Source organism: Canis lupus, chromosome 11, assembly GCF_048164855.1.
Source record: "Canis lupus baileyi chromosome 11, mCanLup2.hap1, whole genome shotgun sequence".
Lineage (NCBI taxonomy): Eukaryota > Metazoa > Chordata > Mammalia > Carnivora > Canidae > Canis > Canis lupus.
The window spans coordinates 25,513,208-25,527,536 of record NC_132848.1 but is presented as its reverse complement, the minus strand read 5'-3'; the positions used below and the strand labels follow the sequence as shown (position 1 = coordinate 25,527,536).

Here is a 14,329-nt window from a genome sequence, read left to right as displayed (position 1 = left end):
GTCTGCTGGGTGTGGTCGGCCCCTGCAGCCCTGGGTTCATATGGAACTCAGCACAGCAAACAGTTTGGTAGTTTCCCAATATTATTTTCCACACACATTCCCTCAGCCCATGGCCCAATTTGGCTAGAGGCCACCCTAGAATTTCTAGGATGACCAGATGACCAGTCTCCTCAGTGGGGGCTGGGACTCAGACTTTGTCCCTGGGAGAACCTGGCACTTGGTGACCATCACCTGCTGTGAACACCTGACCCCGGAGCTCTGCAGACATCTCAGCATCACCACCAAAGGCAGGCAGTGCCTTCGTGTCTTCCACGGAGGATCAAGTTTGAAAGACTCCGTATTCTTTTTTTAAGCCCTGACAATTCTCAGAACCAGCAGGGCTCTTGACTGCTGGCCTCGTTCCCAGCCTAGCTCTATAACCTCACAACTCAGAATGGCCCAGAAGCCCAGGGTTTGGAGCCCTCCTCCCCCCAGTCAGACCTTTCTCCCTGGCTCTGAGCCAGGCCCCGACAAGCAGCATGTCACTGCCCCGGGGGGAACCCTTCGAAACCTCTGTGAGGCAGCAGCCCCGGGAAGGCCCCAGCACAGCAGAACCCCCTTACCTGGGCTGTACCTGACCAAGCATGCCCTCCCCTCCGCAGCAGTTCCAGTACATGGAAGTCCCGGGCAACCACTATGTGCACCTGAACCAACCCCAGAATGTGGCTGACATCATCAGTGCCTTTCTGCAGAGCAAGGAGAGGCTCCCACACTAGCTGTAGCCTGGACCTGGGGCTTTGGAGGCCTTGTGCCCGTCACTCCCATCCGGATTCCAGGTGTGGTGGGGACACGGGGCAAGATTCTTTTAACATGTTGACGTCACGGGGGAGACACTGCTTGAACTTTGGGGTGTTGTCTGTTTTGTGGCTGATAATCTGCACCAAGCTGGTGGTGGGCGGAGGAAGGAGTGGCCAGGTGGCTGCCCAGCTGGATGGAAAATAAATGTTCTTGTATTCTCACTGCTTCTGAGGCTGTTCACTCCTCATGGGGACTTTTCCGCGGAGGGAAGGGAGAAGAGAGTCTAGGAACAGGCTGGGAACACAGACCAGAAGGAAGTGACCGTGGCCTGGGCGGGTGGCTCCCTGTGAGCCAGGCCCTCATGCTGGACCGGCCTTGCCAGCACTGGGCCCCAACCCTGCTGAAGTTCCAGAACCAAGGGAGGATACTGTCCTTCACCCCACCCATGTGGGCTCAGATTGGAGAGGAGTGTTCCAGACCTCTCCACGGGACCCCCGGATCAGCTCAGCTCAGTAGGGTCGGAATTTGCGCTGGGCCCGCATCAGTTCAATCCTCTGCTTGTCCTCCTCGAACTTCTTGCGCAGCTGGGCTAGATCTGGGGGAAGGGGAGAATGGGGCCATCAGTCAGTGTGGCCCCACTGGCCTCTGCTCTAATGTGATCTGGGCCTCTGGGAGACAGACTAGCCTACAGGCCCAGAGGCGGAAGCTCAAGCCAGGGCAGCACTGCCTGAGGTTTGAGAGTAAACTCACCAGGAGAGTGAGCACAGAGCAAACAAGACACCTGTTCCCTTAGTACCCCCACCACACACCCACGACGAAGGCAGGTGGCTATGGGGGTGTGGAGGGCCCCTCTCCTGGCCTCTCCCTGTCAGGAAGTAAAGGGACTCCACCCTCAGGCCACAGATTCAGGTGGCAGCTCCAGTCACCATGTGACCAGGTCAGAGGAATACAGAAGGGGGCACGGGAGCCCATAGGGAGAGTGGATGGAGGCCTGCCGTCGGCGATTCCAGGAGTCAAAGTGCCAACAGAAGGTGGCAGGTCACCATCGCTGCAGAGCCCGTGCCCCTGGAGAGGCCCAGGCCAGAGCCAGCACCCTCCCCACAGGCCCACAGGGAGGCCGCCCTGCAAACGTGGAGAAATAGGGGCACAAGCTCACCGTCATCATGAATTGTGAGGTGGCCACAGGCGATCAGGTCCTTGCCCTAACACACTGCACGCGAGGGTACCTGCCCCACTCCCCACGTGTACACATTCTCTCTCTCTCTCTCTCTCTCACACACACACACACACACACACACAAACCTGGCAGCGGCCCCTCCCTGTCCCCACAGTGAGCTCTGCAGCCTGGCCCTTGCTGGAGGCCAACAGGTTCCAGCACCAACTGCTCAGGGGTCTGCAGGTAGTCCTACACCCCAGGTGTGTCTGAAGCCTCTCCACAACCCAGGGGTGAGCAACAGGGGGACCCTAACTCCAGAGCCTGTCGGGAAGCCTGTGCCCCAGGACACCCCCAGGCCCGCCCCTGGGAGCTCTGCGCTCCGGCTGGGGCTGGCAGCGGCAGCAGCAGCAGCAGCCTTGGGCCTCGTGCACAGGTCCCAGGCGCCAGGGGAAGTGGGGCTGAAGCCCCGGGGCTGGGGGCGCTCCCTTACGCTCCATCTTGGTCTCTCGGTGCTGCCAGGCATAAAAGTTGAGCAGCTCCTTGCGGGCACGCTTCTGTCTCTCCTTCTCCAGCACCCGCAGGCTGGCTGCCTCTGTCCGGGGCAGTACAGGCCGCCGACCCCGACGGGTCACCTTCACCCAGCCCTCCTCGTCCGGAACCCCTTCCTCCTCCTTAGCCTTAGCCTCCTCCTGCAAGGAACAGACAGCGTGATGGGCAGACCCTTGGGACCCACCCTGCAGCCTGGGGTGCTCTCCCCCACCCTCCCTCCTGCACCCACCACCACCCTGGGCACCCCTGCCACCTGCTGTGCCCTCTCCCTCCCAGTAGCTAAGCATAGGGGGTGGGGGGCACAGAGTTGCCAACACTGCCTTCTCCTCCCTCAGAGGGTTTCCTACAGACCACTTAGAGACTAGATGTCACCCGGCCAGGTGACGCAGGACTCAGCAGGGAACAAGGGAGCCTGAACTCCACAGGGATTGGGACGAGTGCCACTGGCCAGCTGGTCCAGAGCGACACAACACTGAGGACACCACCGCCCCCACGGAAACCCCACCTCAGCTATCCTCTTGTCATACGCCTCCATGAACGTGTCCACTTCGACCCTCAAGGTCTCAGGGTCCAGCACGGAGTCTACGTAGTTGCTGATCCACTCTGAGGGCGGGAAACGAGGCATCCTCAGGCCTGACACTCGGGGCATATCCTGCCCAGCCAGTTGGGACCCCCTTCCACCGGAGGTTCATATGCTGAGGAAGGTTCCAGTGGTGGCAAGCAGGGCTGTCCCCTCTGCCCACCCTGAGCACCGGGCTCAGCCTCCCACAGGCCATTCTCAGGGTGAGTGGATCCAGCAGAACTGCCCACAATGCTTCCCCCGCCAACCCGGGGGGGGGGGACCAGGTGCCCGACACTGTGCGGTACTGACTGTGAATGCCACTCTTCACGGGGTGACTCTCTGTCGAGACCACTAAGGGGCCCTTCAGGACTATGGCCGCAGACACACCAGCTGGCTTCTGGAACACCACGTAGGCTACCTGGAAGCCCTGGGGGAAGGAGAGAGGTCAGAATGCCAGGACATCCCCAGGTCCCTGGCACAAGGGCTCCCACCTGCCCTCAGCCTGACTTGTCGCTGGACCAGGGGACGCGCATTGGGCTGTCCTGGACATGAAGCTAACCAGGAAGTGGTCTGTAATCCTGAGGACGGACGGCCACCTTCCCAGTTTTCAAACTTCTGCTAAAAGCAACTGAGGGGAGGTGGGACACCAGGACCTCCCTTCCAGTTACAAGGGGGACTCAGTGGGAAGCAAGGTCACCACGCACCACGAGGACACAGCACACAGTAGCCCCCACTGTGCTCCACCAGGAGGCATAGGCTTGGGATGGGGAGCCAAGACCCGGCCGTGGGAAAGCAGGTGGGGAGCGAGGGGGCCTCCTGGGCGGTGAGCAACATGGTCGCTGAGCTCTCACCCAGGACGATGGAAAGAGCTGGACAAGAAGCTAAAGGATGTGGCAAATCCAGGGAGAGGAGCAGGGGCACTGCTTATTGGCAGGCATCCTCAACCACACGTGGCAAGGACTAGCCTAGAACCGCCACCCCAACACTACCTCCACCACGCACCCTGGGGACATGGCACCAGCTGCACCCCGCGCCCCCATGCTAGCAGACCGCAGTACTCAGAGGCTTACTGGAACAGGTGTGGGGTCAAAAAACTTCGACTTTGGCTCCTTTGGGCTGTCGCCGAGGTCGGGCTTCTCCTGTAATTCCACAGATTGGACGGCACCACAGGGGGAGAAGAGGCGGGACAGGCACTCCTGCCGAGGCCCGGGGGGAAAGCGAGGCCCGGGGGGAAAGCGCAGTGTGAGGCCTTAGGGGATCTCCCTCTGGCCAGGTGGCACTGCTAGGGGATCGCGGCCCCCGAAGGTCTGAGTCCAGGTCTGCCCAACTGGGGGGCACGCACACAGGCCTGAGCAAGCCACACCCTCCTCCGCCCAGTTACCATCCTGCCCTCCCACAGCCCCAGACAACCTTGGGAAGTTTCATATTCCAAACTCTAAGTTAAAAAAAAAAAAACCTCCAGGGGCACCTGGGTGGCTCTGTCGGTTAGGCGTCTGCCATCAGCTCAGGTCATGATCTAGCATTCTGGGATCAAGCCCTGCGTCAGGGTCCCTGCTCAGTGGGAAGCCTGCTTCTCCTGCTTGTGCTCACTCTCGCTCTCACTCTCACTCTCAAATAAATAAAATTGGGGCACCTGGGTGGGGAGTCTGCTTTGCCCTCTCCCTCTGCCTGCTGTTCACCCTGCTTATGCACTCTCTCTCTAATAACTAACATCTTTTTAAAAATAAATAAATCTTTAAAAAAAACAAAAACAGGGATCCCTGGGTGGCTCAGTGGTTTAGCGCCTGCCTTTGGCCCAGCACGTGATCCTGGAGTCCTGGGATCGAGTCCTGTGTCGGGCTCCCTGCATGGAGCCTGCTTCTCCTGCCTGTGTCTCTGCCTCTCTCTCTCTCTGTCTGTCATGAATGAATAAATAAAATCTTTGGGGAAAAAAAAAAAAAACCACCAAACACACCTCCACTGGCCAGGAGACGTGGAAGAGAGGAGACCTAGTGCATGACAGAATTCAGATATAAGCTTTTTGGCTTTATGACAGGACCCTGCTGGAAAAATGTGCCCAGAATTTGTTTGGTTTGTCCCTGACAGAGCTTTCTCACTTTGAAAAGGGCATCTTGGGGCTCCTGGGTGGCTCAGACAGTTATGCATCTACCTTCAGCTCAGATCATGATCCCAGGTCCTGGGATCAAATCCCACATCGGGATACTTGCTCAACGGGGAGCCTGCTTCTCCCTCTGCCTGCTGCTCCCTTTCCTTGTGCACATGTACATTTTCGCTCTCCCTGACAAATAAAATCTTTAAAAAAAAAAAAAAAAAAAAAAACAATGAAAAGGCCATCTTGCTGAACGATATATCTTTCCCTGCCCACTTCTCTAGGTGAATGATCCTCAAACAAAGTAGGATTAGGTTTTTTTGTTTTGTTTTTGTTTTTGTTTTTGTTTTTTTTTAAGAGGGAGAGGCAGAGACACAGGCAGAGGAAGAAGCAGGCTCTGTGCAGGGTGCCCGATGCAAGCCTCGATCCTGGAACTCTCAGATCACACCCTGAGCCAAAGGCAGACATTCAACGCTGAGCCATCCAGGCATCCCTGAATAGTTTTTCAAAAAAGAACTATTAATTTCTAAAGATTTATTTTAGATAGAGCGAGCAGTAGGGAGGGTCAGAGGCAGAGGGAGAGAATCCTCGAGTGAAATATTAATTTCTAAAGATTCTTTTACAATTAGAGAAAGAAGCAGAGGAGAGGGTGTCATGTTTTACCTTTCCTGAAGTGTAATGTGTGTACAGAGAAGGGCCCAGGCCCGAGTCTATAGTTCGCTGCATTTCACAGACTGAACATACTTGCGTACTGAGCACCCAGGAACAGAACAAGCCCTTGCCCAAGAAATCCCTTTGTGGCTCTCCCCTCACGAGGATCACTGCCAGCCTGAGTCCAACCACATGGATTTAGCTCCAGTTTTATTTTAATTTTTTTAAAGGTTTTATTTATTTATTCATGAGGATCACTGCCAGCCTGAGTCCAACCACATGGATTTAACTCCAGTTTTATTTTATTTTTTTTAAAGGTTTTATTTATTTATTCATGAGAGACACAGAGAGAGAGAGAGGCAGAGACACAGGCAGAGGGAGAAGCAGACCCCATGCAGGGAGCCCAATGTGGGACTCGACCCCAGGGCTCCAGGATCACACCCTGGGCCAAAGGCAGGCGCTAAACCGCTGAGCCACCCAGGGATCCCTAACTCCAGTTTTAAATGGCCGCTGCAGGGAGGAAAACTTAGTTGGTTGGCTCATAAAATCAAGATACTCCAAATAACCCCAGAAACGTCCTTGCGTATTCTTGTTATGTAACCTAATCCTAGGGCAGCCCGGGTGGCTGAGCGGGCTCAGTCTCTCATGAATAAATAAAATCTTAAAAAAAAACAAAAAAAACTATTCATCTAAAATGCAGCAACATCATTAGTTTCTCTTTTGTAAATTTGCGTAATGCAAAACTGTCTTTGTGAAAGAAAGTTATGTCCGCATAGATTTAGAGATTAATCTTATCTTTTTCTATTTTTTTCCTATGGAGATGTATCACTTTTATAATCAGGGAAAAACAACATGTAATCCAAAGAATCCTGGGTAATAACAAAAAGGTTTGAGCTTCTTAGAACTATACTTTTTGGGATCCCTGGGTGGCAGAGCGGTTTAGCGCCTGCCTTTGGCCCAGGGCGCGATCCTGGAGACCCGGGATCGAATCCCACATCGGGCTCCCGGTGCATGGAGCCTGCTTCTCCCTCTGCCTGTGTCTGTGTCTGTGTCTCTGTCTCTCTCTCTCTGTGACTATAATAAATAAATAAATAAATAAATAAATAAATAAATAAATAAATAAATAAAAATTAAAAAAAAAAACCTATACTTTTTATAACACAGCTCTAAAAAGACATTTTCAGGGCACCTGTGTGGTTTAGTCAGTTAAGTGTCTGATTCTTGGTTTTGGCTCAGGTCGTGATCTCAGGATCCTGGGATTGAGCCCTCCATCTGGCTCTGCGCTGGGCATGGAGCCTGCTTGAAATTCTCCCTCTACCTCTGCCCCCTACCTTGTGCATGCTCATGCTCTCTTTCTGAAATAAGTAAATCTTTAAAAAGGCACCTGCCTGGATCAGTCGATAGAGCACGTGACTCCTGATCTTGGGGTTGTGAGTTCGAGCCCCATGGAAGGAAGGGAGGGAGGGAGGGAAGAAAAGAAAAAAAAAAAAGAAAGAAAAGAAAGAAAAAGAAAAGAAAGGAAGGAAGGAAGGAAGGAAGGAAGGAAGGAAGGAAGGGAGGAAGGAAGGAAGGAAGGAAAAAAGAAAAGAAAAGAAAAGAAAAGAAAAGAAAGAAAAGAAAAGAAAAGAAAAGAAAAGAAGAAAAGAAAAGAAAAAAAGAAAAGAAAAGAAAAGAAAGAAAAGAAAAGAAAAGAAAAGAAAAGAAAAGAAAAGAAAAGAAAAGAAAAGAAAATTAAAAAGCCATTTCCTATCACGAAGCAGCCTTCTAGAGGCCCTCCCTTGGGCCTTCAGCTGGGGCTTCCATCTCACCAATAAAGACATGGTGGAGGCCGGTGGGAACCTACCGCTGCCTAGAGCTCCCAGCCAGCCCGAGGTTCCCCCACCAGACATCGGCTCACCTCTGTGCAGTATGGGGGCACATTGAGGACAAAAAGGGTCCGCTTCTGAGGCCAGGAAGACTTGGTGCCTTCTCGAACTTTGTGCTCTCTCACATAGAGGTAATGAGAAGCTTGCTGCTTTTCAGAGAACTTGATGGGGATGGCTGGACAGGAAACGGGGGCAGGAGGGATGGTGTGAACATCCAGCTCACGTGTCCCCTTCCAGTCCCATCTGTCCATCCGCTCTTGCCCTAGGCCCATGCGCAGTACGTGCAGGCTGTGACAGTGAATGAACAGAGGAACTTCCCTCAAGGGGCGCCCACAAAGGAGGGGGGAGAGAGTCTAAATGGGTAATTATTACAAATGGGGAGCAAAATGAGAGCGGAGTCCAAACCTGCTGCTCCTGGTGTTGACACCCAACTCCTGACATCTGCTGGAGGCCCTGCCAGACCCTGACCACCTTTCACATCTGTCTGCAGAGTCCTCCCCCCACCACCGTGCAGCCCACCACTCGACCGTCTCTAAGTCCAGGCCTCACCCATGCTCATGTTTCCCTTTCTCTGAAACACCAACCTTCTTCCCTCCCCCCTCATTCTTCGGCTTTAGCTTTCCTTCCTGAGAGAGCCTTACGTGCCAAGTTAGATCCACCTGCTCGGTGCCTTGACAAGGTCTCTCACGGTCACCAAGTCTCTATCTGCGTCATCATTTGGATACTGGCTGACAGTCCCATGACACTAGGGGCTGTTTTCTGTTTCTTGCACCACCTTCCTCAGAGCACAGTGGGGGTACAGCTGCAATACCTGCGCTCAGGAAGCCCACATGGGAGCAGAAGGCAATGAACAAACAAGCACATGACAAATAGAGAAGAAAGGGGGAAAGAGTGCAGGGGGGTCTCGAGGCAGAGGCCTTTGGACAAGCCATCAGGACAGCCTCTTGGAGGAATTAACAAAGCCACAAGGCAAAGCCTGTGTGAAAACGGGGGGGGGGGGACACAGAGTGCAAAACCCCGAGGGTGTAAAGAGCCTGTGGCTTCAGGGGAACAGCAAGAGCTCTAGGTCGGCTGAGCCACAACATGTGAGCTAGGCTACGAGTTAGCAATCACGGATTTTGTTTTAGGTGCCAACCTGTAAAACCACTGGAGGGAGTTCAGGGGGTATGAGGGCACGTAGGTACGCGAGGCAAAATCTGATTGAAATCCTCCCTTAGAAAGCACGTTCAGGCACCCGGGCGAACCGAGGGAGGGGCAAGCACAAGTCGGGAGGATGCGGACCGCTGGGGGCTGAGAGGGGCCAGAATCGGCAGGAGGTCGGTGGGCCCACCTGCGGGGGGGGACGGGGTGTGAAGGCGGCACGGGCTGGTCCGGGGAAAAGAGTGTGGCCAGAGACGGGCCTACCCCAGGGAAGCGGTGGCCAAAACGGGCCCGACCCGGGAGAGGGCCGCCCGCCGCGAGCAGGTCGCAGCGACCATGTTGGGGGCCTCGCACCCCACCGCGCGGCCGCTCCCGGGGGGGTCCCTGAGCCGCCGCCCCGACCCGCGGCCCCTTACCTGAGTAACCTGGGGGGCTCGGAATCCCCGGCTCCGAGTCCCGCGCCCCACGCTTCCTCCTGCGCGCCGCCATCTTGCCAACCGGAAGCCGCGGGGGCCGCCGGGAGTTGCAGTCCGGCGCCGGGAGCGTGCGCGCGTTTCCATGACGACGGCGCGGCGTGGGGCCCGCCTTCCCGCCCTGGCGCACCTTCGTTTGCGCTGAATAAAGTCGGCGCGGCAACCGGCCAGTAAATGTCGGCGTGGAGGGAGCTGGGCCTTCCGTTCTTCCCCCAGTAACGGTGAAGGCCTCGTTGACGTTGGCCTTTTAACCACTTCTAAGTGGCGTTACGTATATTCCCATGCTTGTGCAACCTCCTTACCCATCTCCAGAGTTTTTCAGCCTTCCCAACTGAAACTCTGCACCCGTTTCCCCCCTTGCCCCTGGTAAGCATCATTCTACTTCCTGCGTCTATGAATGTGACGACGCAAGGTGCCTCAAATAAACGGAATCATACACTATTTGTGTCTGGCTTATTATCCCACGGCGCACGTTTTCATGGTTCATCCACGGGGTAGCAGGTCTCAGAATTTCCTTTTTAAGGCTGAGTAATATTTCATTGTGGGTGTAGATCACATTTTGCTGATTCACATGTCTGTGGACATGTGGGTTGCTTCTACTTTTGGCTACTGTGAATAATGTTGCTGTGAATACTCTTTTTTTTTTTTTTTAGATTTTATTTATTTACTCATGAGAGACAGACATAGGCAGAGAGGGAAACAGGCTCCCTGCGGGGAGCTCAGTATGGGATTCTCTCCCAGGACCCCAGGATGATTAGCTGAGCCAAAGGCGGACACTCAACAGCCACCCAGGTGCCCCTGCTGTGAATATTCGACACAACCTTCATGCAGATGTGTTTTTAATCTCTCTTGGATCCATATCTAGGAGAATTTATTATACAGTAATTATGTTTCACTTTTTGAGAAACTGCCAGACTGTTTTCCAAAGCTGCCCTATCACTTTCTTTCTCTCCTTCCTTCCTTCCTTCCTTTCTTTCTTTCTTTCTTTCTTTCTTTCTTTCTTTCTTTCTTTCTTTCTTTCTCTCTCTCTCTCTCTTTCTTTCTTTCTTTCTTTCTTTCTTTCTTTCTTTCTTTCTTTCTCTCTCTTTCTTTTTCTTTCTTTCTTTCTTTTTCTTTCTTTCTTCCTTCCTTCCTTTCTTTCTTTCTTTCTTCTTTTCTTTCTTTCTTCTTTCTTCTTTTCTTTCTTTCTTTCTTTCTTTCTTTCTTTCTTTCTTTCTTTCTTTCTTTCTTTCTTCTTTTCTTTCTTCTTTTAGGATTTTATTCATGAGAGACACAGAGAGACAGATATAAACAGAGGGAGAAGCAGGCTCCTGGCAGGGAGCTGGTTGTGGGACTCTCCCTGCACCCAGGATCACACCTGGAGCCAAAGGCTGACGCTCAACTGCTGAGCTACCCAGGCGTCCCTGCCGCATCACTTTAAAAATCTAACCAGCGAAGTCCCAAATTTTCCATATCCTGTTTTTATGTCTATATTTTGATTACAGCCATCCTAGTAGATGTATAGCGATATATCATTGAGTTTTGATTTGCATTTCCCCCTTCACGAGTGTTGTTGAGCATCTTTCATGTATTCATTGGCTATTTGGGTGGGTTTTGTTTTTTTGTTTGTTTTTTTGAGAAATGTCTACTCAGTCTTTGCTCATTTTTGGTAGGGGAACTATTTGTATTTTTACTGTTGCATTTTAAGTGTTCATCTCTCCTGGGTGCAATTCCCTCATCAAATATGTGATTTGCAAATATTCTCTCCTGTGGGTTTTCAGTTTCTTAAAGGTACTTTTTTTTTTTTTTAAGATTGTATTTATTCGTGAGAAACTCGCAGAGACATAGGCAGAGGGAGAAGCAGGCTTCTTGCAGGGAGCCCGATGCAGAACTTGATCCCAGGACCCCGGGATCACGCCCTGAGCTGAAGGCAGATGCTCAACCCCTGAGACACCCAGAAGTCCCTTAAATGTACCTTTAAAGCAAAAAAGCTTCTAAATTTTCGATTAAGTTAAATTTATTTTTTTTGAGGGTATCCAGTTGTCTGCACCATTTATTAAAAAGACTATTCTCTCCTTCACTGAATTAATTGTGTTGGCACCTCTGCTGAAAATTAATGGACCAGATATGGGGCTTTAATTTTGGACTCTCCATTCTAGTCCATTGGTCTGTGTATCTAACCTTATGCCACATAAGGTTATCTAACCTAGTGCCACACTGTCTTTACTGCAGCATTTTAAGTTTTGAAAGCAGAAAGTGTCAGTTTTTCAACTCTCTTCTTTTTCAATACGGTTTTGGCTATTCAGGATCCCTTTGAATTCAACGATATTTTGTAGTTCTCAGAATATAAATTTTACACCAATTTTAAGTACACTTATTTAAGTATTAAATGTATCCTATTTTACTCTGATCCTATGCTAAGTTTTCTTTTTTTTTTTTATTTTTTTATTTATGATAGTCACACAGAGAGAGAGAGAGAGAGGCAGAGACACAGGCAGAGGGAGAAGCAGGCTCCATGCACCGGGAGCCCAACGTGGGATTCGATCCTGGTCTCCAGGATCGCGCCCTGGGCCAAAGGCAGGCGCCAAACCGCTGCGCCACCCAGGGATCCCTATGCTAAGATTTCTAATATGATTTTTACATTACTCATTGTAAGTATATCAATTGACCTTGCATTCTGCAACCTTGCTGTGTTTATTCTAGTAATCTTTCAGTGGATTCCTCTTTTCTTTCCAATCTGCATGCTTTTCTCTGTGACTCCCCCCAGTCCTCTCCCACCCAAATACCCCTGGCTAGAGCCTCCAGTTCCATGTTCAACAGAAGTGGTAAAAGCAGACAGCCTTGTCTTGTCTCCAATCTTAGAGGGAAAGCTTTCAATAAGTAACCCAGGGATTTCTGATCTCACTGTGACCAAAGAACACACTGTATAAACTCAGTTTTTTAAAGACTTTTAAAATTTATTTATGAGAGAGAGAGGCAGAGACACAGGCAGAGGGAGAAGCAGGCTCCATGCAGGGAGCCTGACGTGGGACTCGATCCCGGGACTCCAGGATCGCGCCCTGGACCGAAGGTGGCGCTAAACCGCTGAGCCACCCGGGCGGCCCCCATTTTGTTTTCTGTTGGTTTCCCCCCGCCTTCCTTTGGGCTACTTGAACTTTTTTTTTTTTTTTTTTTAGAAATCCATTTTTATTTTTCTGTAGTGTTTTGGGCTGTAATATCTTTTTTTAGTGGTTACTCATATATACTTGCTACCACCATATATTGTTGTTGACATTTTACCTGTTTGGGTGAAAGGTAGAAACCTTCCTTCTAGTTCCTTTGCCCTCCCTTATTTATAATTTTTTTAAAAGATTTTATTTATTTTAGAGAGAGAGAACATGAGCTAGGGGAGAGGCAGATGGAAATAGAAAGGCAGGCTCCCCACGGAGCAGGGAGCCCAATGCGGGGCTGGTCCTGGGATCTTGACCTGAGCTGAAGGCACTTAATAGACTGACCACCCAGGTGCCCCTGTAAAGTAATTGTTTTATTTATTTTTTATTTTTTTTTTAAATTTTCATTTATTTAGGAGAGTCACAGAGAGAGAGAGAGAGAGAGAGAGAGGCAGAGACACAGGCAGAGGGAGAAGCAGGCTCCATGCACCGGGAGCCCAACGTGGGATTCGATCCCAGGTCCCCAGGATCGCGCCCTGGGCCAAAGGCAGGCGCCAAACCACTGCGCCCCCCAGGGATCCCCTGACCTCATGGTTTCTGATGAGAAACCTGTCACATTGTTTTCCTTATAGGTGATGTGTCATTTTTCTTTTGCCTTTTCAAAGATTTTTATTTATTTATTCACGAGACACAGAGGCACAGGCAGAGGGAGAAGCAGGCTCTGTGAGGAGCCCGATGTGGGACTCGATCCCAGGACCCCAGGATCACGCCCTGAGCCAAAGGCAGATACGCAACCGCTGAGCCACCCAGGGATCCCTTTTCTTTTGCTTTTAAAATTTTTGTCTAGTTTTCAGAAGTTTGGCTGTGAGGTGTCTTGGTTTTAATTTCTTTGGATTTATTCTTTGGGATCCTCAGAGCTTCCTACAGGTTTAGATCTTTCACCATCTGGTAAGTATATATGGCAATTACTTCAACTACTTTTTCAGCCCTAATTTTTATTCTCTCCTTCTGGTACTCTGATGATTTTTTAGATTTTAGGTTTTTTGTCACAGGCCCCTGAAGTGTTTTTTTGTCATTTCCTTTCGGTTCAGATTTGGTAATTTTTTTTTTTTTTTATGATAGTCACAGAGAGAGAGAGAGAGAGAGAGAGAGAGGCAGAGACATAGGCAGAGGTAGAAGCAGGCTCCATGCACCGGGAGCCCGACGTGGGATTCGATCCTGGGTCTCCAGGATCGCGCCCTGGGCCAAAGGCAGGCGCCAAACCACTGCGCCACCCAGGGATCCCTGGATTTGGTAATTTCTATTATCTTCAAGAATTCTTTCTCCTCCATTGCTTCTTTTTTGTTAATTGCATGTTTCAGCTCTAAATGATTCCTTATACTTTCTTTGCTGAGACTTTATATTTTTTTCTCAAGTGTTCATAATTGTTGACAATTTTATGATTGCTTTAATGTCCTTGCCAAGTAATTCTAACATCTGTCATTTCAGTGTTGCCTTTCTCTCCTCCCACCGTTTTTTTTTTTTTTTTTCCTGGTCTTTTCAGCCTATTTTTTATTGAAACGTGGACATTTTGGGTAACAAAGACTGCATCTTGTTACAGCATACCTCCTGATGGGGATGGCAAGGCACCACTTGATTACTACTAGGTGTGGCTGGAGTTCAGGTTCCTTGCTTGAGGTCTGCTGACACCCAGGGTGGGGCAGGGGGGTGCCTCATTTCTCCTATGGGCCCCCACCGACATCGAGTTCTAGCTCCCTGCTTGGCCTTCTCAGATGCCACCCAACAGGAATTTTGGGATACCCCCAGGACAGCTTAGTGAGGATGGAAGCCTAGGCTCCCAACCTGGCTTATGTTGGTCAAGTCAGGGTGGTTTCTTCTGTGGTTTGGCTGGAGTTAGTCTTGCTAAGTTCTTCCTTTTCTGGCCCTTATTTGGGGCTTT

The 14,329-nt window shown here is 50.9% G+C and overlaps 2 protein-coding genes across 6 annotated transcripts in view; one reads left to right on the top strand and one right to left on the bottom strand.

The window, feature by feature from the left end:
* The window catches only part of SERHL2 (serine hydrolase like 2), a 37,489-nt gene extending 36,491 nt beyond the window's left edge, over nucleotides 1-998 (top strand). For all 4 annotated transcript variants that reach the window (XM_072843676.1, XM_072843673.1, XM_072843670.1 and 1 more), the window contains one exon: nucleotides 642-998. In XM_072843676.1, the coding sequence (XP_072699777.1) occupies nucleotides 642-755 (114 nt within the window). In that variant the 3' untranslated portion in view covers nucleotides 756-998. The remainder of the gene's footprint in view (nucleotides 1-641) is intronic.
* Nucleotides 64-9,364, bottom strand: RRP7A (ribosomal RNA processing 7 homolog A). 2 transcript variants are annotated; one of them, XM_072843677.1, is made up of 7 exons: nucleotides 9,206-9,334; nucleotides 7,682-7,824; nucleotides 4,115-4,240; nucleotides 3,354-3,471; nucleotides 2,988-3,085; nucleotides 2,424-2,622; nucleotides 64-1,372 (listed from the first exon to the last, which is right to left on the bottom strand). In XM_072843677.1, the coding sequence occupies exons 1-7, from the start codon at nucleotides 9,276-9,278 to the stop codon at nucleotides 1,287-1,289; spliced, it is 843 nt and encodes a 280-aa protein (XP_072699778.1). In that variant the 5' UTR covers nucleotides 9,279-9,334; the 3' UTR covers nucleotides 64-1,286. The 2 variants fall into 2 exon arrangements, with proteins under 2 accessions (XP_072699778.1, XP_072699779.1); XM_072843678.1 differs by lacking the exon at nucleotides 7,682-7,824 and having other exon boundaries at nucleotides 9,206-9,364.
* Nucleotides 9,365-14,329: the final 4,965 nt, after the last annotated feature.

What these genes read in the sequence shown, in the direction of transcription:
- RRP7A (XM_072843677.1), bottom strand. Translation starts at nt 9,278, where the DNA reads ATGGCGGCGCGCAGGAGGAAGCGTGGGGCGCGGGACTCGGAGCCGGGG. An exon ending in TTGACCCCACACCTGTTCCA is followed by an intron (nt 3,472 to 4,114) that starts GTAAGCCTCTGA and finishes TCCTTCCCCCAG; the next exon opens with GGCTTCCAGGTAGCCTACGT. An exon ending in CGTGAAGAGTGGCATTCACA is followed by an intron (nt 3,086 to 3,353) that starts GTCAGTACCGCA and finishes TCCCGCCCTCAG; the next exon opens with AGTGGATCAGCAACTACGTA.